The sequence below is a fragment of the Arvicola amphibius genome, chromosome 9 (genome assembly GCF_903992535.2).
Source record: "Arvicola amphibius chromosome 9, mArvAmp1.2, whole genome shotgun sequence".
Lineage (NCBI taxonomy): Eukaryota > Metazoa > Chordata > Mammalia > Rodentia > Cricetidae > Arvicola > Arvicola amphibius.
In genome coordinates this window covers 59,146,561-59,167,624 of record NC_052055.2, presented here as the reverse complement: position 1 = coordinate 59,167,624, position 21,064 = coordinate 59,146,561, and the positions used below count along the sequence as shown (strand labels likewise).

General features: G+C 47.3%; 1 protein-coding gene, 2 long non-coding RNA genes and 1 pseudogene across 3 annotated transcripts in view; 3 read left to right on the top strand and 1 right to left on the bottom strand.

The window, feature by feature from the left end:
• Positions 1–757: 757 nt before the first annotated feature.
• Positions 758–4,822, bottom strand: LOC119822213 (annotated as a pseudogene).
• A 701-nt stretch (positions 4,823–5,523) lies between these two features.
• Positions 5,524–15,203, top strand: LOC121677311 (sperm motility kinase 3A-like). The gene is made up of 3 exons (XM_042055745.1): positions 5,524–5,624; positions 12,539–14,266; positions 14,957–15,203. The coding sequence occupies exons 1-3, from the start codon at positions 5,524–5,526 to the stop codon at positions 15,201–15,203; spliced, it is 2,076 nt and encodes a 691-aa protein (XP_041911679.1).
• Positions 14,200–21,064, top strand: part of LOC119822838 — a 26,148-nt gene continuing 19,283 nt past the window's right edge. Inside the window, exons 1-3 of the long non-coding RNA XR_005286850.2 lie at positions 14,200–14,266; positions 14,596–14,772; positions 15,287–15,352. This is a non-coding gene — a long non-coding RNA (uncharacterized LOC119822838). The remainder of the gene's footprint in view (positions 14,267–14,595; positions 14,773–15,286; positions 15,353–21,064) is intronic.
• LOC119822839 overlaps positions 19,388–21,064 on the top strand; it is a 1,750-nt gene continuing 73 nt past the window's right edge. Inside the window, exons 1-2 of the long non-coding RNA XR_005286852.2 lie at positions 19,388–19,480; positions 19,572–19,736. This is a non-coding gene — a long non-coding RNA (uncharacterized LOC119822839). The remainder of the gene's footprint in view (positions 19,481–19,571; positions 19,737–21,064) is intronic.

Below are 21,064 nucleotides of genomic sequence, written 5' to 3'. Positions count from 1 at the left end.
CCTTTTTTTCCCTGTTTCTTTCTTTTGGATGCTGGCTGGAGCTTAAGTATTTTCCTCTGGATCCCGGCAGTTGTGGCGCACGCCTTTAATCCCAGCACTTGGGAGGTGGAGGCAGGCAGATCTCTGTGAGTTCCAGGCCAGCCTATCAAAATTATTCTCAAGATTAAAAAACCCAAAACCCAAACCAACGAACATCAAGAAAACAAAACGAAAGTAACCGCCCATAAAAACAAAACTAAAAGAAGTTCTTAATGATTTTGATTCACACTCCATGCGTAAACATCCATTTGTAGAAAAAAGACATAAAAAGTTCCTGTCATTATCAATTAGAGTGTTAATTGCCGGATAATGAATGTAAAAGAAGAGTTACTCAGAAAAACAGACTCACGTCACCCTATTGCAGTGAATTCAATTAAGGGGGCAAATGTGGGGAGTGTGGTAGATCATATGGCATTAAACGAATTGGGCTTTTTGTCTCCCTAGAGACACACAGGACAGAAAACAGCAGAGGTGACATAAGAGGGTTGTGAGCCTGTTTCCTATCTATCTCAAAAGTAGGAAGTAGGGTGGTGGTGTATATCAGTCTGCTTCATGTAGCATAAACACCATGACACCAAAAGAAACTCGGGAGGAAAGGGTTTGTTTACCTTACAACTTACAGTCCACTAAGAAGAGAAGCCAGGGCAGGAAACTGAGACAGGACCTGAGGCAGAGACCCAGGGGTGACTCTGCTTGCAGTGAGCTGGGCCCTTGCACATCAATCATAATCAGGAAAATGCCCGACAGACATGCCTCCAGCCAGTTCAACCATGGAGGCCTTTTCTTTGTTGAGGGTCTTCACATTTAACTTTTTCTGCATCAGGTTGACAAAAAACACAGCAACAAAGCCCAGCCAAGACACAGCAGGCACAGAAGTGCGGGAACGGCAGTGCGGGCACACCATGGGCAATGTCAGAGCGGGCACAGAAGCAGGCATAGGCACATTTGTTCCTGTAGAAATGGCCGGAAGAAGCAGGAATTTGCATTCCTATCTCATGGGTTTCCTGCCTCCTGATAATAAATTTCTCTGCTGATGCAGTGGGCCAGATGAAGTCGAAATGAAAAATATGACAATAGGTTTATTTGAGCAAAGTAACTCCCAGGCAAGTGTTCTCTGGTCCCAGAGATTGAGGCCTGAGAAGTTGCACCTCCGAGCTAAAGCAGGGAGACTTTATAGGTTGTAGGTGAGGGGCGATGATGTGTTCACCACAAGCTGGGTTTGTGCCCAAGTATGGTCAAAAGCTGACAGCTTAGGTGGGGATTTGGGCTGCTGGTGGCAACAGGCAAGGAAGCTGCATAGTTGCCAAGAATGTGGAAGTGGAAGGGAAAGAGACAAAGCCAGTAAGCAGCCTTCATCCATGGTCTCTGCTTCAGTTCCTGCCTCCAGGTTTGAACCTCGGCTTTGCTCATTGATGGATGGTGAAGTGTAGTAGGAAACAAACCCAGCCTCCACAAGTTAGTATCAGTCATGGCGTTTATCACAGCAGTGGAATCCAAACTAGGAAAGACCCCACATGAGACGAGATCCCTCATCTCTTTCAGTCCCTTAAGGGAGCCTCCCATTGACCATCACAATAAAGACCAGTATTTCCTGAGGGTCTAATTCTCTACAGTGGTGTAACCACACTAGAAGATTCCAGCCAGGGCTTGTTAAGATTAAACCCTTCTGGTCCTGACTGAAGGCAGGTTTTGCTGTGAGGCTACTCTACCTTGAGACCAAAGCAGGCTTGTTCCCAGCCATCCATCCCAGAAGGCTGTCCAAGTCACCCCTGATAGATAAGCTGGGTCAAAGCACTGACAAGAGTCAGAGGTCACCTTCAAGAGCAGATTTAGAGCTGCGGGTGGCTCTAACAGATGTGATAACTCAAATGGACTTGACAGACATCTATAGAACATTCCATCCAAACAGAAAAGAAAACACCTTCTCAGCACCTCATGGAATCTTCTCAAAAATTGAGCACATAGTAGGTAACAAAGCAAACCTCAAAAGATACAAAAATTTTGACACACCCATGTATCTTATCGGATCTCCATGGCTTAAAATTAGAATTCAACAGCAATGCTGATTCCAGAAAGCCCACAAACACATGGAAATTAAACAATGCTCACCAGCCCCGGGTCTCCTTGCCTGCCAGTTTGCTGGATGAAAGCAGGCTATGTGGATTCAGGTAGGGGCTCCGGGAGGTGCGGTAATCCTTTGGGGGCTGCCCCAACAGTGACACCACAGGTGTCGTTGGCAGGGGGCACACTGTCCTTCCTGAGGTCTCTAACTAAGACTAGAGCCTCAGAGCCTCACAGGGGCTGCAGGTGGAATGTGCTGGGATGCTGGGGGATGCAGACTCATGGGCTCCTGGTCACCCCAGAAGGGCCCAGCAGTGGTAGTAGTAAGGGTTGTGGCTTCCCTCAGCGGGTGGCAGTTCTGGAGCCAGCCCCACCACCTGCAGACAGCTCCAGAAGGAGGGAATTGACAGGTTGGGCCCCAGCCTCAGGGTACCCAGAGGTGAGTCTCCCAGGATCCCAGGCTTCTTTTGGCTCTGGGTGTGCAGGGCTAACTGGAGCAGTGCAGTGGACAGGGCAGGTCTGCTGAGCCATGCCATGACAGGGGACGCACCCAAAAGGCCCTGCTGGACACTGGCACCTCACGCAGCAGAGGACTGAGCAGCAGCTGGAGGGAAGCAGATGGGTCCAGATTGTCCAACAGCTGCAGGATGTTTGATTCAGGCCGGAGTCCCTCGCGTCGATTGAGAGCCGTGGCCTGGGCAGCAATGAGTGCTGCCATCGTGCTGCGGCCAGGAGGACCTGGAGCACAGAAGGACACCCAGGGCCAAGCCATCAGCCCGCTGTTGTGCAGCCTCTGCCATCTCTGCTGTCTCATACCCCAGTACTGCAAAGCCCTTCAGCTGCCCACCCTGGCCACATGGCAGCTGACAGAAGTTGGGGGTATAGACCGCTAACAGCCCGGTGCATGGCATCCACATCATTGAAGCCAGGTGACAAGTGGTCCACACAGAGGCATGGGAGTGCAACAAGGCTGGGGCCAGCTGCCCAGCATCTGTGTGATGCACATACAGTATGCGGTGGCCCCAGTGGCTTGCCCAGCAAATCAGACTTGGCCCTGGCAGCCGAGTCTTTCTTCATGTACTCTGCAAAGCCATAGCCCTTAGAGTGGCCAGTGTGCTCGCTGTACCCTAGGAAGCAGCGCTCCAGGTTGCCAAAGGGCCGCACCAGCTCCTCACACTGTGCCTGGGTCAGGCTGGGTGGCAGCTTTGCCACACACGACACAGCATCGGTAGGCTACAGCTGAACTGACAGCTCCCGCTCTCGAAGGCGGCTCTGGTGGAAGGCCTTGATGACAGTTTCAGCCTGCTCCCCATTCAGCAGGGTCACGAAAGCTGTATTTGTATTTGTCCACCAACAGTACTTGAGTTCGCAGTCACTCAGAAGATCGTGTACTTCCTGGTTAGTCACATCTCCCGGGAGACCCCAGATCAGTATCTTGGTGGCAGTTAGGGAACTGGCACTCAGTCTGTTCCAGGCGTTTCCGGATCTCTTCCGGATCCAAGGACAGCAGCTCTTGTTCAGGTGCTCATCCGTAGGCAGTCCACAAAGTTTCATCTTTTGCCACTGCCTCCGGGTTGAGCGGAGGCCAGTGAGTCAAGAACTTTAAATCTTTGAAGAAAGAAATTGAAGAAGACACTAGAAGGTGGAGAGATGTCCCATGCTCTTGGGTAGGCAGAATTAACATTTTAAAAATGGCGATCTTACCAATAGCAATCTACAGATTCAAAGCAATGTCTATCAAAATCCCAGCAAAATTCGTCACAGACCTTGAAAGAACAATATTCAACCTCATATGGAAAAGCAAAAAATCCAGGATAACCAAAAGAATCCTGTTCAATAAAGGAACTCGTGAAGGCCTCACAATCCCTGAATTCAAACTCTCCTACAGAGCTACAATACTGCAAACAGCCTGGTATTGGCATGGGGACAGACAGGAGGACTAATGGAACTGAATCAAAGACCTGGATGTCAATCCACACATCTACAAACACCTGATTTTTGACAAAGAAGTAAAAATATAAAATGGATAAAAGAAAGCATATTCAACAAGTGGTGCTGGCATAACTGAATATCAATATGCAGAGGAATGAAAATCGATCCATATCTATCCCATGCACAAAGCTCAAATCCAGAAAGATCAAAGACCACAACATAAAATGAACCACACTGAATCTCATAGAAGACAAAGTGGGAAATACACTTGCACACATTGACACAGGAGACCACTTCCTAAATAGAACCCAAGTAGCACAAACACTGAGAGCAACACTTAATATATGGGACCTCATGAAGGTGAGAAGCTTCTGTAAAGCAGAGAACACACATGGTCAACAAGACAAAATGGCAAGATACAGACTGGGAAAAGATCATCACCAACCCGCCCATCAGACAAAGGGCTGTTCTCCAAAGTATACAGAGAACTCAAGAAATTGGTCATCAAAAGAACAAATATTCCAGTAAAAAAATGTGGTACGGCTCTAAACAGAGAACTCTCAAAAGATGAATCTAAAATGGCTGAAAGACACTTAAGGAAATGGTCAACATCCTTAGCCTTCAGACAAATGCAAATGAAAATATCTCTGATGTCATATCTTATACCTTTCAGAATGGCCAAGATCAAAACACTCATGACAGCGTATTCGGGAGAGGATAAATGGTCGGGTAAATGGTATACTGCTACATTGCTGGTGGGAGTGCAAGCTAATACATCCACTTTGGGCATCAGTATGGTGATTTCTCTGAAAGTTAGGAAGCAACACCACTTTTGGATATATATATATCCAAAGATAATCAATCATACCACAAGGGCATGTGCTCAACTATGTTCATAGCAATATATTGTTCATCATAGCCAGAACCTGGAAACAACCTAAATGAATCTCGACTGAAAAATGGATAAGGAAACGTGGTCAATTTACACAATGGAATACTACATAGCAGAAAAAAAATAATGGCATCTTGAAATTTGCAGGCAAATGGATGAATGTAGAAAGCATCATATTGAATGAGGTAACCAAGACCCAGAAAGACAAATACCATATGCACTCCCTCATGAGTGGACATAAAGCAAAGAAAACCGAGCCAATCATTCACAACCAGAGAACTTAGACAACAAAGACGACCCTAAGAGTGCCACACGTGGATCTAATGTACATGGCAAGTAGAAAAAGATAAATCTCCTGAGTACATTGGGAGCATGGGGGTCATGGGAGAGGGTAGGAGTGGAGGGGGAGATGGGAACGGAGGGGAGAAGAATATACAGCTCACTAAAAACGATAAATAATTGAAAAAAGTAGAGCTGGCAGTGGACAGCTGATCTTGTGGCTTGGTCTTGGGTTTGACTGGCAGGACAAACAGGCAGTGGAGACATTTGCAGAAGGTGGGGTGTGGCTCTGAGGGACTGCAGGTCAGAGGGTGACAACAATGAGAGCCTTAGCAGTAGGAGATAGCTCAGTGCAGGTGGCAATGAATGGTATTTCTGAGGCACAAGATCGTAAAGGCCTGGAACTAGGACAGCACCAACTGTACCAGGATTTAGAATCCACATGGACAGAGACACAAAACAGAACTAAAATCGTCAAAGGGGCTATGAGAGCTAAAGGCATCTAACCACACTCAGAAGAGCTACTTGGGAGTTGCCCTAGCTCTGAGGTCTGCTCTGAATTTTCATTTGCATTCTCAACTATTTTGGTTGTTATTTAGTTTATTGTGATAGGATTTTCCCCTCTACTTTCTCTAAAATGTTGGCCAAGAACATCAGGTGGACGAAACCACATGTGCCTCCTCCTTCAGGGGTGCGGATTCCAGGACCACTGATGGATTTTTTTCCTCTCATCACTTTGAACATATCAACCCACTGCCCGCTGGGGTCCTAGTTTTCTGTCTGGTGGGAAATTGGCTGAAGAGTTTATGGAGAAAATGTGACAAAGTCTATTCCTTTCAGCCCCGTAGAAGTTAGTCACTTGCCCTGGAGTGTCCCTGGAAACAGAGCATCGCCACAGCATCCCAGAGTCAGTGAGAGGCTACCATGTTATTCTGATAAATCAGAGTCTACTAAAAAAGGAACTGCTTTGAGGATGGATATGATGGGCTCCATGAGCCAAAAGTCATGACAGCATGTTAGGGTCTGTGAGAAGTGGATCATGCTCCCATCCACTAATAGATGGTGTCAGTGTGTGCCACTTGGATTTTGTCAACTTGACACCAGCTGGAGTAATCTGAGGGAGAAGGAACTTAACTATCTAATAGGTAAGCCTATGGGGAATTTCAATTAGTGATGGATGTCCCTGGGCTGGAGGTCAAGGCTGTATATCTAAAATAAGCTGGCTTAGAGAGTCAAGGAGAGCAAGTCAGTAAGTGGCTTTACTCCATGGTATCTGCTTTGGTTCCTGCCTCGAGGTTCTTGTCTTGACTTCCTGCCCTGACTTCCACTCATGGTAGCTTCTGATAGGAAAGGGAAAGGGAAGTAAACCTTCCTATCTCAAGTCGTTTTGGGTCATGATGTTTCTTCACAGTAAGAGAAAGCAAGTATACAGTGTCCCTACCCAGTGAAGGACAACATCTAGAGCCTGTTATAATTCAAATGATTCCACCTACTATGATTATTAAAGTGAAAAGGGTTTCTATTAGGGTTTGGATGTGTAATACCCAAGGAAGGATCCTGTGTTTGGACACTGATCTCTAGCAAGTGGCCATGTTTCAAAGTTGTGGAAAACCTGGTAAATAAACCCAGAAGGAAAAGGTAGATCATGGGGTGTTGTAGAATATTATTTTAAGGTGTGTGACTGCTGTTTAGGTTGCACTTGTTGAACTCTGTGAAGCTGGGATGCTTTGCCTGTCTAAAACACCTGGTGGGCTAATGAAGATTTTAATGGCCAAATGTAAGGCAGGAGAAAGGATAGGTTGGTCAGTCACACAGAGAGTATAAATGGAAGGAGAAATCCTAGAGGAAGGAACAGAGAAAGAGCAAGAAAACAAGGAGAGGAGGATGCTAGGGGAAGCTATCCAGTTACCCAGCCACTGAGTAATAATCAAAGTAAGATACACAGAGTTTAAAAAAAAGAAAAAGCCCAGAGCCAGAGGCAAAGGACGAAAGGATAATTCAAAGATAAGAAAAGCTGGCAAGGAACAAGCACAGCTAAGGTTAGGCATTGTAAGTAAGAAGAAGCTACTGTGTGTAATTTAACTGGGAGTTGGTTGTCAGGACAAAAAGAAAGAAAGAATGAAAATAACAGACACGATGAACAAAAAAGGGGGACACAGTGAATGCTACTTTGGTGTAACCATCAGTCCTCTATATCCCAACTGACCAGGGCAGCCTTTCTGTACTTAGGGACAGAATGTGAAAAAAACCAGTATCTGAGCCAAGCCATGATTGGTCCATTTCTTGCTCTGACCTCACAATGACAGAACCCTGTTGCCTAACAACTCTGGCTGAGGCTGCCTCCTCTCCTTCCAGTACAGAGGCTGATCGTCAGTTGAAACTTGGTGATTTAGACAGAAGTGAGCTGGTTCCACTTGGTGGATATTCATGAACTTTTGAATCTGAACACTGTGAGTTTCCTTCTGAGGTCACAGATTTTGGGTTCAGAGGTTCGGGCTTCCAGGATTTAAAATAATCCTCTCTTCTTTTCTTTCTTCCTTGGTCTGGGGTATAATTTGGGGCAATTTTTATTATCTGCATTAATTAGGTGTTTACTCTGTTTTAATCTTTAGTTTTAATATTTTTCTCTGGGTTCATTCCTTCGTTCACCATTTAAAAACATTTGTTTCCATTGACTCTACAACATGAGTATTCTCACAGTGAGAGACATTTACCTACACGCACATGGAAAGCTTGGACCACATTCCCTTGATCTCACTGCCTCCTGCCCACCCCTTCCAAGTCCCTTGGTGTTCTCGCTTTTTCACTCAGTCAGTTACTGTCCTAGTCCAGGCCAAGTCATGTGAACTCCCGTCCAGAAGACTGACAGGCACACTGAATGGTGTCCTAAGGAAGGGCACCTATGTATGTCTGTCTGCCTGTGCTCTAGCAGAAAGCCTCCTCCAAAGTGGTTATCTTAGGATCTTCCTGGCAGTTCAAAGTCAGGGCTAGAGAGGGCCAGAGGTAAGAGTTAGAGGCCATTTTGTGATGCTAATTATGGAACAGGGCAGCTGAAAAGGATTCAAGAACAGAAAAAGTGAAAGTCTAAAAAGAACCTGTTCTTGGAGGAAGAGAGGAACTTTCCTTGGTGGGACATAGCACACCAGGTCCCTCCACCATCTTCTGTCCTTCTGTGTGCCTGAAACTAGCCTTCCGTGGGACTTTTTCATTCGCTAGCAGGGGGCAGGGCGATTGCAGTACTAAAGGTCGGGTGTTATCAGGCACAGCAGAGGTGGGGGCAATAATCATTTGGAAGCAAAGGATCAGTTCTGCTGGCCAAAGACCTCAAGGAACATGTTCTGGAACAAAACTACCTAGTGCTGGGATGTTCTGCCCAGCACTCCAGAGACCCACCCCAAATACCTGTCCTTTTGGAAAAACAGGGGGACATTTTGTTGACAAGGACCGTCTTTATCTGATTATCAGTCACAAGCCTGGGCTAGAGGAAAACTCTTTCGTCTCATCTTTTCTTTCTTTTTCCAGACAGGGATCCTCTCAGTGTGGTTCTGGCTGTTATGGAACTTGGTTTGTAGACCAGGCTGGCCTCGACCTCCCAGAGAGCTGCTAGCCAGTAACTAAGTGTGTAATGTGTGCACATGTGATGCCTTAGGGGTGCGAACGTTCTATTGACAGAGAATGTCCTGCTCGAACTCTCGTAAACTTCCATCCAGTTTCTTTGGCTTATGCCCCATAGCTGGTTCTGGGCGGGTCCTGTGAGGTCCATTTAAAGTGTAAATCTGTTGACTACTTACTTAAGCGGGGTGATGGCAGCATAGCTTCAAGAACACAAAAAGGCTGATCGCAGCCCTCAAGCCTCAGCCTCAGGTGTTGATGTCACACTCATGGACACACTTGTGTCCATGCCCCGTGTCTCACAGCAAAGGTTACTTTTGAAGCACTGGGACCCTCAATCATGTACAAGACAAAAGCAGTCCTTGCTCTTCTGTTTGCGTTTGCTTTTGGGTTTGGTGAGAGAGGGTCTCTTGTAGCACAGGCTGGCCTCAAGACCACTGTGTAGCCAAAGATGACCTGAACTGCTGGTCCTCCTGCCTCAACTTTCCTAGCTTTAATAATTGCCATGTGCCGGGCCACAGTGATGCATGCCATTAATCCCAGCAATCAAGAGGCAGAGGCAGCTGAAGCTCTGTGACTTTGAGGCCAGCCTGGTCTACAGAGCGAGTTCCAGGACAGCCATGATTGTGAAACAGAGAAACCCGTCCTGACAAACCAATCAAAGAAGCCAAGTGCTCACCTTTATGAGACTTTTCCTGTTTTCTGTCAGTTTAATGGCCTAACCTGAATCTACCTGTATTTTAATTCCTATCTATCTTCTCCCCAGGGCCCGACGGTCAACATCTCACTGCATAGGCTGAGGCCTAGCGGGATTTCTGGTCGCGCCGGGATCAGCTTGGCCACAGCCACCAAATGTAAGTTTTAACTAAGCCTCCTTTGTTCTATTTACCAATAAAGACTTGGGAGTCAGATGTTGGGGTGATAACCTGCTAGCTCAGAGAGGCCAAGAAGCAACCAATCTACTTCCCTATTTGGACAGAGACGCAGCAAGAAAAGCATCTCTTCACTCACCCCAAACCAAAAAGGCCGCAAATCGCTAAGTGCCCCCCTACACCTTCCTGTGCATCCCTCTCTTCCTACTGCCGGCTACTTTGTTCTTCCTTGGCTAATTCTTGTCAAATAGTTGCTCATTCCATCCCCTGAGTTTTTTTCTTTTCTTTTCTTCTTTTAATTCAATTTGTTGAGACACATGGATAGGCACGCCTTGCAGAGTGGGGTTGGATATTTAGTTATTGGGTATGGAAGGGAAGGGGAAAGAGGAGAAGAACAGAGAGGCAGGGAGAGACAGAAGCAGAAGTGGGGAAAGGAATAGTGGGGAGAATGGAGCAAGGCAGAAGCTGCCTCTTTGGGAGCAGAGACAGAAAAGGCCACGTTCCCTGAGTTTTTAACCGATTTTATTAACACACTCTCAAGATTTTCAGAGCATGATCAAATATCCCACTACTGACTTTCCCATTGACATCCTATATAATGTGTATCAGCTGACCCTGAAGGACTCTCTTTGTTGTTTTTTTCTCTGAGTATTTACGCATTTTCTGGCTTGATTTATGAGCTTACTTATTTATAATTTTTAAACTGTCTGTTTATTTTGTGGGTGTAATGGAAGGAATTCAAGAAATTCTCTGTGTAGCTCTTGCCTTCCTGGAACTCACTCTGTAGATATGGCTGGCCTCATACTAAACGATCATCTACTATGCCTTCTGAGTGCTGGGATTAAGCACATGTGCCACCACAGACTGGTAGTTTTTATTTTTTAAGTTGTGCTTCTTGGGGAGATAATTTTTAATATTATTATTTTATGTGTATAAGTCTTTTGTTTTCATGTCTGTGTGTGCACCATGAGCCTCGCACCTGTGGAGGTCACAAGTGGGAGACAGATTAGCTAGAACTAGAGTAACAACAGATTGTGAGCACCATGTGTGTTGGGCATTGAACCAGGTTTCTCTGAAAGAGCAGGTGGTGCTGTTAAAGACTAACTCATCTCTCCAGAACCTCTGTCTTGAGTTTCACTTTTTCATTTACTTTTGTTATGTGTTCCTTGGTCCATTTGTCTTTTCTCATTTCAAGCTTTCCTTGTTATGGCACACCTTATTGTAGGAACAATTGAGTCCTGGCAATCGAAGGAATATCTCTAATGCATTCTGACCACTTGATCACGTGATTTCCACATGCTGCTATGCTTTCTTCTCACACTACCTCACCCACATTCCTAGGAGCCCCCTCTTATGTTGAGGACCTCCTCCTGCTCCCAAGTGCCACATATGAGAGAAGAAAAGTGACCCATTAGAAGGACTGGCTTTCCCGTGTAGAGAGATCTTCTCCAGGGACAACCATGTTCTCGAGAGCCCCACTGTTTCATCCTTTTCTATGGCCGTCCTTCTGTATGACTGTGGCACTCTTGCCTTTAATTCTGTTTCAATGTTGTGTTGTCAGGCTAAATATGTAGAGCTCTCCCTGCAAGGATCCTTGTGAGCATATTTTAACCATGAAGTATGGCCTGGCTTATGTGAGTTTGGTGAAAAAATTCAAGTAGTATTATTGAGGACATTTACATCTATGTTCATCATGGAAATAGCCTCTATTTTTCTTCAATGTGTTTTCCTGGTTTTGGCATGAATGTGTTTGGAACTGCTAAGTTCCTTTCTATTTGGTGGAGTATTGGGGAGCACTGACATTTGTTTTCAAGAGATTGGAAGCATTCCTCAGTAGGTTTGCCTGGTCGTGGGCTTTCCTATTCAGATTCTTTCCTCATAAATATTTCAATCTTGTTCTTTAGCATATCTTCTTAGTTGAATTTATTTCAAGAAGTTTCCCAATTCCATCCACATTTTCCAGTCCATGAGAAGGACTCTCAGGGTTTTCAAAAACAGATTTCTTTGGGGATGGGTGGGTTAGCCTGGAGAGACAGCCCAACAGTTAGGAGCATGTAGTCTTCTCACAGAAGACCTAGGTCTGCCTCACAGCAATCCCATGACATCATAACTTCCTGAAGTGCCCCACCTAGGGGATCTGTTACCCTCTTATGTCCTTCCAGGTCATAGCAATGAAATTATACAAAAGAAATATATCATTATTTAAAACTCTATGTAGTACATGACAGTGTACATGTAGGGGACCTCAACTGTGTGTGTGTGTGTGCGTGGGTGTGTGTGTGTGTGTGTGTGTGTGTGTGTGTGTGTGCCCTTGCCATCATCCACGCATGTGTTTGGATGCCTTCAGAAGTCAGAGGTGTAGGATCTCCTAGAACTGGAGTCAGTGATCCACCTGACCTGGGTCCTGAGAACCAAACACAGGTCCTCTGCCGGAATAGTAAACCTTCTGACCTCCTGAGCCATCTCCCCACCAAGAAACTCTGGGTTTGGGGATTTTCTGTTGTCTCATCAACTTCTCGTGCATATGATTTTATTAGTATCTTCTCTCTCAAAGAGTGTTCAGCTCAAGTAAGAGGATGATTCTCCTTCCCAATAAGTGGCTCATAGCTTCTGCGACCCTTGGTTTCATTCTCTCAGTTTCTGGGTGAATCCGGCCTATCTGATCTGTGGTATGTTCTGCTGTCCACTGGTTTGGAGGGTACTTCCTTCCATTCCTGAGCACTACGTACCTGGCTAGGTTTCCTAAAATATCTGTGACTCTTTTTCTCTTTGGAATGTAGGAATTCATAGTGATAAACATTCTCATTGGTGTGATTTTAACTGTTAGTTTAAAGTTCCCGTTGTATTTCAGCAAGAACCTGGCCATGGAGCAGGGAAGAGAGACCCTCTACTGTGACGAGAAGACATTTACCAGTGTGTATCAAATGATGACCACACTGGGACGAGGAACCTTTGCCACAGTCAAACTGGCCTTCCATTTGCCCACTGTCAGCTACGTGGCTGTGAAGATTCTTTCAAACGTAAAGGGGTACTCCACCCAGAACAACAACGAGGTTGATATAATGAGATCCCTCGTTCATCCGCATATAATCAAGTTCCTTCAGGAGATCCAGACAGAGGATATGACATATCTCATAATGGATTACGCCTCTAAGGGGGACCTGTTGCATCAGATTCGCAAACCGGGAGGCTTACGGGAGTGCGAGGCTCGAAAACTCTTTACTCAGGTACTAAAGGCAGTGAAGTACTGCCACGACAACTGGATAGTCCACAGGGACATTAAAGCAAATAACATCTTGATCGACGCCTCTGGGAATGCCAAGCTCTGTGATTTTGGCCTTGCGGTGAAAGTCGTCCCTGGCACAAAACTAAAGAATCCCTGCGGCACTCTGGCCTACTGTGCCCCGGAACTCTTCGGAGGGGAGCCCTATGATGGCTATGCCAGCGATGTTTGGAACTTAGGCGTACTCCTCTACTATATGGTGGCCAGGCACGTGCCGTTCCAAGCGAGCTCTTCTGCGGGATTGAGGCGCCAAATTTTGGCAGCAAACTTCAGCGTTCCTCCTCATGTCCCACTTGATATTTTCAACGTAATCGTGGAAATCCTCATGATCAACCCCGACAGGAGGCCCACCATCAGCCAAATCCTGACGCGCCCCATGATCATGGACAGCCAGGCACGGGCATCCATCCAGAGTCTCCCAGGCACCCCGAGCCCTAGCATTGTCAGCACCATGGCAGGCGTGGGGTACCAACCTGAAGGAGTGATTGAGTGTTTAGAAGCCCAAAAATTTAATCAGGCGATGGCCAGATACCTGAGTCTGCAATACCAGGCACCCACGGGAGACTGCTGCCATCACCGGGTGAAAACCACAAAACGGATGGAGCCAGGCCTTATCCTCAACCTGGCCAATCTTCACACCTTTCCTGGGACTCCTGGGAGAGCTGATGAGCCTACTCTGCCAACCGTCATCGTGCCATCTGAGCCCCAGAAGAAAGAAGATAAGAATTCCAGGCAGGGTGGCAGAAGGCATAGCGTGCCTGCCACCCTGTGCTGCCCGCCTAGGAGGATCCACCTTACCCACCTATCCCACCTGCGCTGTCCTGTGGCTGATTCCATCATGAACAGCAGCCTGGAGACCAGCAAGAGTTTTTCGCAGTCAAACATCGGGTTGTGTGGCAGCCTGACGGCAAGTGCCCAGCCATCCTGCTCTCTGTACCACCCTCTTGGGTCAGACCACAATGAGGCTGCAAATGATGCAGAGAAACTCTGGAGCTCGCTGGGGATGGCTCTGCGTGTAACCCCCAACGCCACCTCCCTTGGGGACACACTACAGGAAGAGACCATCACAGAACTGACCACCAGACAGGAAGGGGCCATATCCCATGGTCAGCCCGAGGATGCTGGGCCAGCTTCCTCCCCAAACCAGAGGCATCACCGCTGGAAGGGGGTGAAAAAAACCATTGTAAATTGCCTCAGAGACCTATGTTGCTGCCTGCCTCCTGCAGAGAGGAAGCATGCCTCCCATGAGAACCAGGCTCCACAGTCAGGGGATCCTAGAGGCACCCACAGAACCAGGTGAGCCCCTTTCTCACTTCATCTGATTTGTCCTTTTCCTCCTGTCCTTTGTGTTACATGATGCCTGTGTCCACTCGTAGCACACCGTGAGGGTAACAACCTGTCACTTCGGAAAGACCAGGTGTCCCCTTAAGTATGACCTCAGGCTTGTTGAGCAACAGGGGGACAGCAGAGATGCTGTGCCAGGCAGGGAGAGGTTGGGGAAGGTGTAAGGAGGCAAAGATTCCTTGGAGCACCAGTCATGAACTTGGGCACTGCAGGGCAGTGCACTGAGTCTTGTGTGTTTTGAAGGCACTAAGAGTCTCCTTCCTGTGCTTTTCTCTTTGAAGCCCTGAAGAGGTCAAGCCCCAGCTCCGTGGCTTCTGAGCCACGGGTTGGGGATCGGTCTGGATGAGATTCTGACAGCCCCTCTGGGGACCCAGGCCAGATGCCCAGGACACCGGCTGGCCACAGGCCCCTCCTGCAGAGGAAGAGCTGTCCACCCCAGAGAACATCTATCTCTCCAGGTAAAATCCCAGGCAGGAAGGGTAGGCTTCCCACAGGGTCTAGCTCAGTGTGGAGGGCTGAGGTGCAAAGGTGCCCTAGGCTGTCTCGTGGAACAATAGCGCCTTGCCCTCTCCCCCTGCCTGTGGAAACATCGGAAGTGGCGCTCTGGGTAGTGACTGTCCTTTGCCCCATGTTTCTTGGCAGAGAACAAAATCTTCTCCATGGGGTGACTCTTCTCTCCCCCAAGGAGAGTATTCCTAGTCAGCCTGCACTAAGCTGGGTTGCCAGGTTGAGAATATGTCCTGTAAGCAGCCCTGTAGGACCGACTCCTCTAGAGGCCAGGCTCCTGCAAGAACCTTTAGCAGGAATCCCCACAAGTCATCCCAGCAAGTTCCATTGCTTGAGTCCTCAGACCCAAAGCTTGGGAAAATCTGAGCTGGGGAGTGAATGACTCCAGGGCAGCAGAGTCCCCCCCTCCACCAATTCTGCCTTCCAGCTACTCACCTCCTGCCTCTGCCTGCTTGCTCCTTCAAGGCCACCATTCCCAGAATGACAACTGGCTCCTGCACTTACCACCATGTGCCACACCCTGAGGGACTGGTAGGTGTCAGATTAGAGTGAAACCGAAAACTTAATGAGGGGTCAGCAACCTGCTGTGCCTCCTGCCTCCAGCCTGCCTGAGTCTGCCTGAGTCTGCACTGGGCAGTGACATTCTTTAAGATGGCCTCTGTTTTTCTCAGCCTTGCAATAGTCAGCAGGCTTTTCCACTTCTTTTGGGGGTGGGGGGCTTCCGGGAAGCTGCCTCGTCCAAGCCACAGTCGCAATGGTAAAATCTCATCTCGTGTTCTTTCTGTCTAGACCGTGTCAATCTTTAGACAGCAGGAGACCCAGAAAAGACTGTGCGACTGGTGTGGTGGTCCATCTCTCCAGCTGTCTTCCTTATTAGAACCATCCTGTGTATCTTCTATATTCAAGAATGTGTCCCGAGCATTCAGCGCAGGTCAAATGGATGGCGGGTAACCCGGACTCCAGCGCCACTCGGTTCTCCTGCCCCCCCAATTTTATGGCGATGTCTCCAGACTCAGATCCCCCTCGTTTCTCCTTGCAGGTGCTGATTTTTCCAGATACAGAAGTGTGGCTTGTCTGAGCTCCTGCAGACTTTGCACCACAGTGGTGAGTGGTCACTCCCACTCCACCCGCTGGGTGTATCCCCCCACACACACCCTAGAAACTGAACCCACCCCACACTGTGAACCTAGAACTGTAGACAGCCTTTCTGACAATGGAGAATCAGCCTCATTTTGTCTAGCCCAGGCTGGTTTCTTAAGTCCCAGCATCCTCTAGCCTCAGTTTCTTGAGTTCTGGAACTACAAGTGGTGTCACATATTCTTTTGTTTTGGAGAATCTTTGTTTCTTTGTTTCTTTTGTTTTTCAAGACAGGGTTTCTCTGTAGCTTTGTTGTCTGTCCTACTGTCCTGGAAGTAGCTCTTTTACACAAGGCTGCCCCTCAAATCACATGCCTCCCGAGTGCTAGGATTAAAGGAAAATTAAAGGAAAAAAAAGGCAAGCGGTGCCTCAGCCACCTGGCTTCGTTTTGGAGAATCTTAACATCCTATGCAATATTTAAACTCGGATCTTTCTGCTTCTACCTCCCAAATGCAGCTACTGAGCCCAATTTCATGCAATGCTGGTGATCAAATACAGGGCTCATTCATACTGGGCACAAACTCCATGTCTGAGCCTCATCCCTTACCTGCCTGCCTTTAACATTACTTAGCCGTTAATGATGGGTATTAGGTTTAATCTCAGCACTCAGGAGACTGAGGCAGGAAAATGGTAGGCTTTGTGGCTAGCATGAGATAGGAAGTACAAGCTAGCCTCACACACAGAGGGTCTCTCTCAAGAGACAGCCAGGAGCTGGAGGAAGACAAAGAGGAGAAAGAGGAGGAGGAAGAGGAGGAGGAGGAGGAGGGGGAGGTGGAGGAGGAGGAGGAGGAGGAGGTGGAAGAGGAGGAGGAGGAGGAGGTGGAGGAGGAGGAGGAGGAGGATAAAGAAGAGGCGGATGATAAAGAAGAGGAGGAGAAAGAAGAGGAGGAGGAGGAGGAATCAGGAAAGTGGGGTGTAAAGACACTGTTCCTCACTGAGAGATGTCTCCCACAGGACAGGAGTAAAAGCAGAGGAGGCCTACTAACATTCTGGGGAAAGTGAGGAACGATCAGAGCTGAGGTGGCCCAGGAATGCTGTCAGAAACTAGCTGCTGGTAGTCCCCTCAGGCAAACATGTCAGCACATCCAGCAGGAGCCTGGGCCTGGAAAAGGCTGTATTGCAACACTGGAGCCTCAGTGGCAGCCGGTCACCAGGGCATTTTGAGGAAGGGTTCATGGAGGACGTCAAAGAGCCTGCGAGACTAAAAACAGGGGAGAAGAGCTTGTATTAAAGGCTGTCTGCTAAAAAAAAAAAAAAAAAAAAGGTCCCTAAGTGTTCCCCCACTGGGAGAACACATTCCTGGTTCTTAATCTGCTCTCTCTCTCTGAGCAACCCATTCTGAGAATAAAGGAGTATCTTAATCCAATCTGGGGTGGGAAGAGCACCCCAGAACCCCATCCTTCCCAGCCCATCGTCACGGGATCCTTTCCTGGCTTCAGCCACTGGACCAGGCTGAATGACTCAAAGTGAGGAGAACTTCTCAGGAGACTCTGGCCAGCCTGGGAGGCTGATCTGGCCTGACACTGTGACTCTGTCTGATGTGATGTTACCCTGCCCTCTACCCACTCGAACACGCAACCACTGGTGAGTCTCTCTCTTTTCTGTGTCTCTCTCTGTCTCTGTCTCTGTGTTTGTGTGTTTTTCTTGCACATGAACAACTCTCAGGCAGGCCAGCTGCTCTGTCATATTTTTAACCCCCAGGGAATCACCAAGCGCTGAGGATGGCCATAAGCAGCCACAATAATGCAAATATACTATAAAAATTCCAATTGATTGTAATAGACATGGCAAATTCAAACAAAAACACAAACAAACAAGCAGACATAACACCTTGAGTGACCCACCCTAAAAATTACAAACCCACAGAGGTATGCTAAGGGAACACATTCTAGCTGCAACCATAGATGAGAATTGGCTCTCATTCCCGGACAGGTGTATTAAGTGTTAGGTGCACACTTCCATCTTGTTTTCTGACATTTGGTTGTGTCTACTTTGGTTTGTGGGAACAGTGTGCTATGAACTGTTTGTCTTGAGAATTCACACAGAGTCTTGCCCAGTATCTCGGGCTGGACTGAAATGTAGTGTGTAGTCCAGGCTGGCTTTATAGGCCTGAAGATGCTGCTGCCTCAGCTCCTCCTTAGCAGCACTGAAGCACTGTCAGCATGGTGGTTTAGTCAAGGGCTCATAGAGCCCAGGCAGGCCACTCTGTAGCCAAAGATGACCTTGAGCAAGATCCTCATCTTCTCGTCTCTAACAGCCCACTGTAGGAATTCCTTCCTGCTTTGAGCCACTCTGCCCTGTCAAGTAGGAAAACCTCCAGACCAGGGTAGGCATGACTGAATTCCAGGCTGAGTGGAACCTGTCTCCAAAAGAATATGAGATTCTAAATATTCTAACTATCAGATCTGGAGAGCAGGGCTGGCGAGATGAGTGGACAGGACTGTGTGACAACAGCACGTGCCAGCATCCTTGTGTCATCTTCGCCTTGTGGGGAAGGGAGCAGGTGTGGGAGCTTGCTGGCCTGACATCAGCAAGACACCATGTCTCAAAAATTAAGGTGTAAGTCTGGTGGTGGTGGAGCACCCTCTTTGCCTCGGGATGGGGAGATAGACGCAGGCAGATCTCAGAGCTAGTTCCATGACAGCCAGATAAACATAGAAAAACCCTGTCTCAGACACCAAGCAAAAAGATTTAAGGAATAAAAGCATTTGATGAATATTCCTGGTCTACATGTGTGCTCAGAGGGTGAGGACACACAGATAGACAGTCACACACACACACACACACACACACACACACAAACTTATGGTCATGCATATATCATACACAAACACATACCTGCCTTTTGTAGAGTTCTTCAACCCTGTCCTTGTCTGTTCCTCTTCACTCTCTGTACCTTGTACTCATGGTCTTGTTTTTTCTTTGCGAAAGCATATGACTCTCAATCCCCACAGGGGCATATCTACTGGTTCCTTCTAATGAAGAATCCTATCTTTTTCTCTCCTCTTGTTTTGACTCCGGTTTACTGTATGTAGTCCTGGCTGCCAAAGACTGTCGATCGTCCTGCCCTCAGCCAACTGAGTGTAGGCGGTCTATACAAGGTATGTAACTTGTCTTAGCGGGTTTTGGAAGATTTACTTTTTAAATCATCTATGTAGGGGTGGACATCCTTGATCTCTTAATCCTTCTGCCTCTACGTACAAATGTAGGGATGACAGGAATTCCACGCCAAGCCTCGTTTGTTTGGTTGTAGAAACCAAACCCAGGTTTCTGCATGGTGGGCAAGAGCTACCGCAACTGAGTCACACCTGGAGCTCAGGCAGGCTAGCCTCAGACTCTCTGTAGCTGAGAAATACCTCCTGATGGAACTGCAGATCTTACCCATTGACCCTGATTTTTTTCTTGCTTTCTTCCTCTCTTTTTCTTTCTAGCCTTTCTAGATGACCTGTTTTTCCGACTGAGAGTCTTTTGAAGTTGCACACACAAGGGGTGTAGCTGGACGCCACTCTTCTTCTGAAGCTAGTGAGCTGTGTTCCGGTTGGGAGGGAGGGACAGGAGGCTGTCCCAGTCCCACGTCATTTCAGAGTCCTCAGACTCTACGCTGTGTATCCAGGCAGCATTGAAGGTGTGTTCTGACCAGAAGCCCTCACGTCGGCCACGTCTAACTCCCTATGCACCTCCGTGCGACCACATGGAAGTCACCAGCCCTAACCAGCCCATGTCCCGACCTCAGGCTGATGAAACTAGGAAGATGGAGCCTCACCCCCACTGCTTGAAGGTTTAGTCACCTCACCCCATGGGGCAATCTCTTATCTCTCGCATTTAGACAGTTCTAGGGGGGTTGTGGATTTGTCTTAAAACTAGATGCTAGAGCTAGGGTGAAGGTGTATGCCTATAATCCCAGGACTCTGAAGGCTTAGACTAGAGACTAGCCATGAGTTCAAGGCCAGCCTGGCCTCCATGAGGAACAGTAGTCTAGGCTTTGGAGGCTCTCTCTGTAAAACACAGAAAGTGAACAACAGGACTAATGCTCAGTGTGCCTAGCATACACACTGGCTCTGGCCCTGCCTTCCTTAGCATAGAATAAAACCAAGCAGAGTATGCCACAAATCCCAGCATTGGGGGGCAGACACAAGAGGATCAGGGAGTCAAGACCATCTTCCAAAACAGAAAGTTGGAGGCCAGTCTAGAAGGAATGACACTCTATTTTATAAACAAACACCACCTACCCCCAAATCTTAATGCCCCAATCTGAGAAAGCAGTGACATAGCAGCCCTTTCTAACCACATATTCTTTGTGAATCAAAAGATCTTTCTGATAGAGAGGAGAAAATCAGGCATCCAGATATTCAGGGCTATTTCCTGTGACTCACATCTGGAACTGGCCTGAGCCAATTGAGTTCATCCTTGTGCATAGCACTGAAAAGCTCTTTGTTAAGTACTCCCTGCTGACCCTGTGGGAGGCTCTGATAGGAAGGTTTGGGGAGCATGGGGACCCCCACCTGTGCCAATAAGAAGTATACAGAGAACTTAAGAAATTGGTCATCAAAAGAACAAATTTTCCAGTAAAAAATGTGGTACGGACCTAAACAGAGAACTCTCAACAGATGAATCTAAAATGGCTGAAAGACACTTAAGGAAATGGTCAACATCCTTAGCCTTCAGACAAATACAAATGAAAATATCTCTGATCTCAAATCTTATACCTTTCAGAATGGCCAAGATCAAAACACTCATGACAGCGTATTCTGGAAAGGATAAATGGTCGGGTAAATGGTACGCTCCTGCATTGCTGGTGGGAGTGCAAGCTAATATAGCCAGATTGGGCGTCAGTATGGTGATTTCTCTGAAAGTTAGGAAGCAACCTTCCTCAGCACTACCACTTTTGGATATATATGTATATATATACATATACATTATATATATATATATCCAAAGGATGATTAATCATACCACAGGGGCATGTGTTCAACTATGTTCGTAGCAATATTGTTCATCATAGCCAGAACCTGGAAACAACCTAAATGAACCTCGACTGAAAAATGGATAAGGAAAATGTGAAAAATTTATACAATGGAATAGTACACAGCAGAAAAAAACAATGGC

What these genes read in the sequence shown, in the direction of transcription:
- LOC121677311 (XM_042055745.1), top strand. Translation starts at nt 5,524, where the DNA reads ATGAGAGCCTTAGCAGTAGGAGATAGCTCAGTGCAGGTGGCAATGAAT. An exon ending in GAACTAGGACAGCACCAACT is followed by an intron (nt 5,625 to 12,538) that starts GTACCAGGATTT and finishes GTTGTATTTCAG; the next exon opens with CAAGAACCTGGCCATGGAGC. An exon ending in AGAGGCACCCACAGAACCAG is followed by an intron (nt 14,267 to 14,956) that starts GTGAGCCCCTTT and finishes GTTTCTTGGCAG; the next exon opens with AGAACAAAATCTTCTCCATG.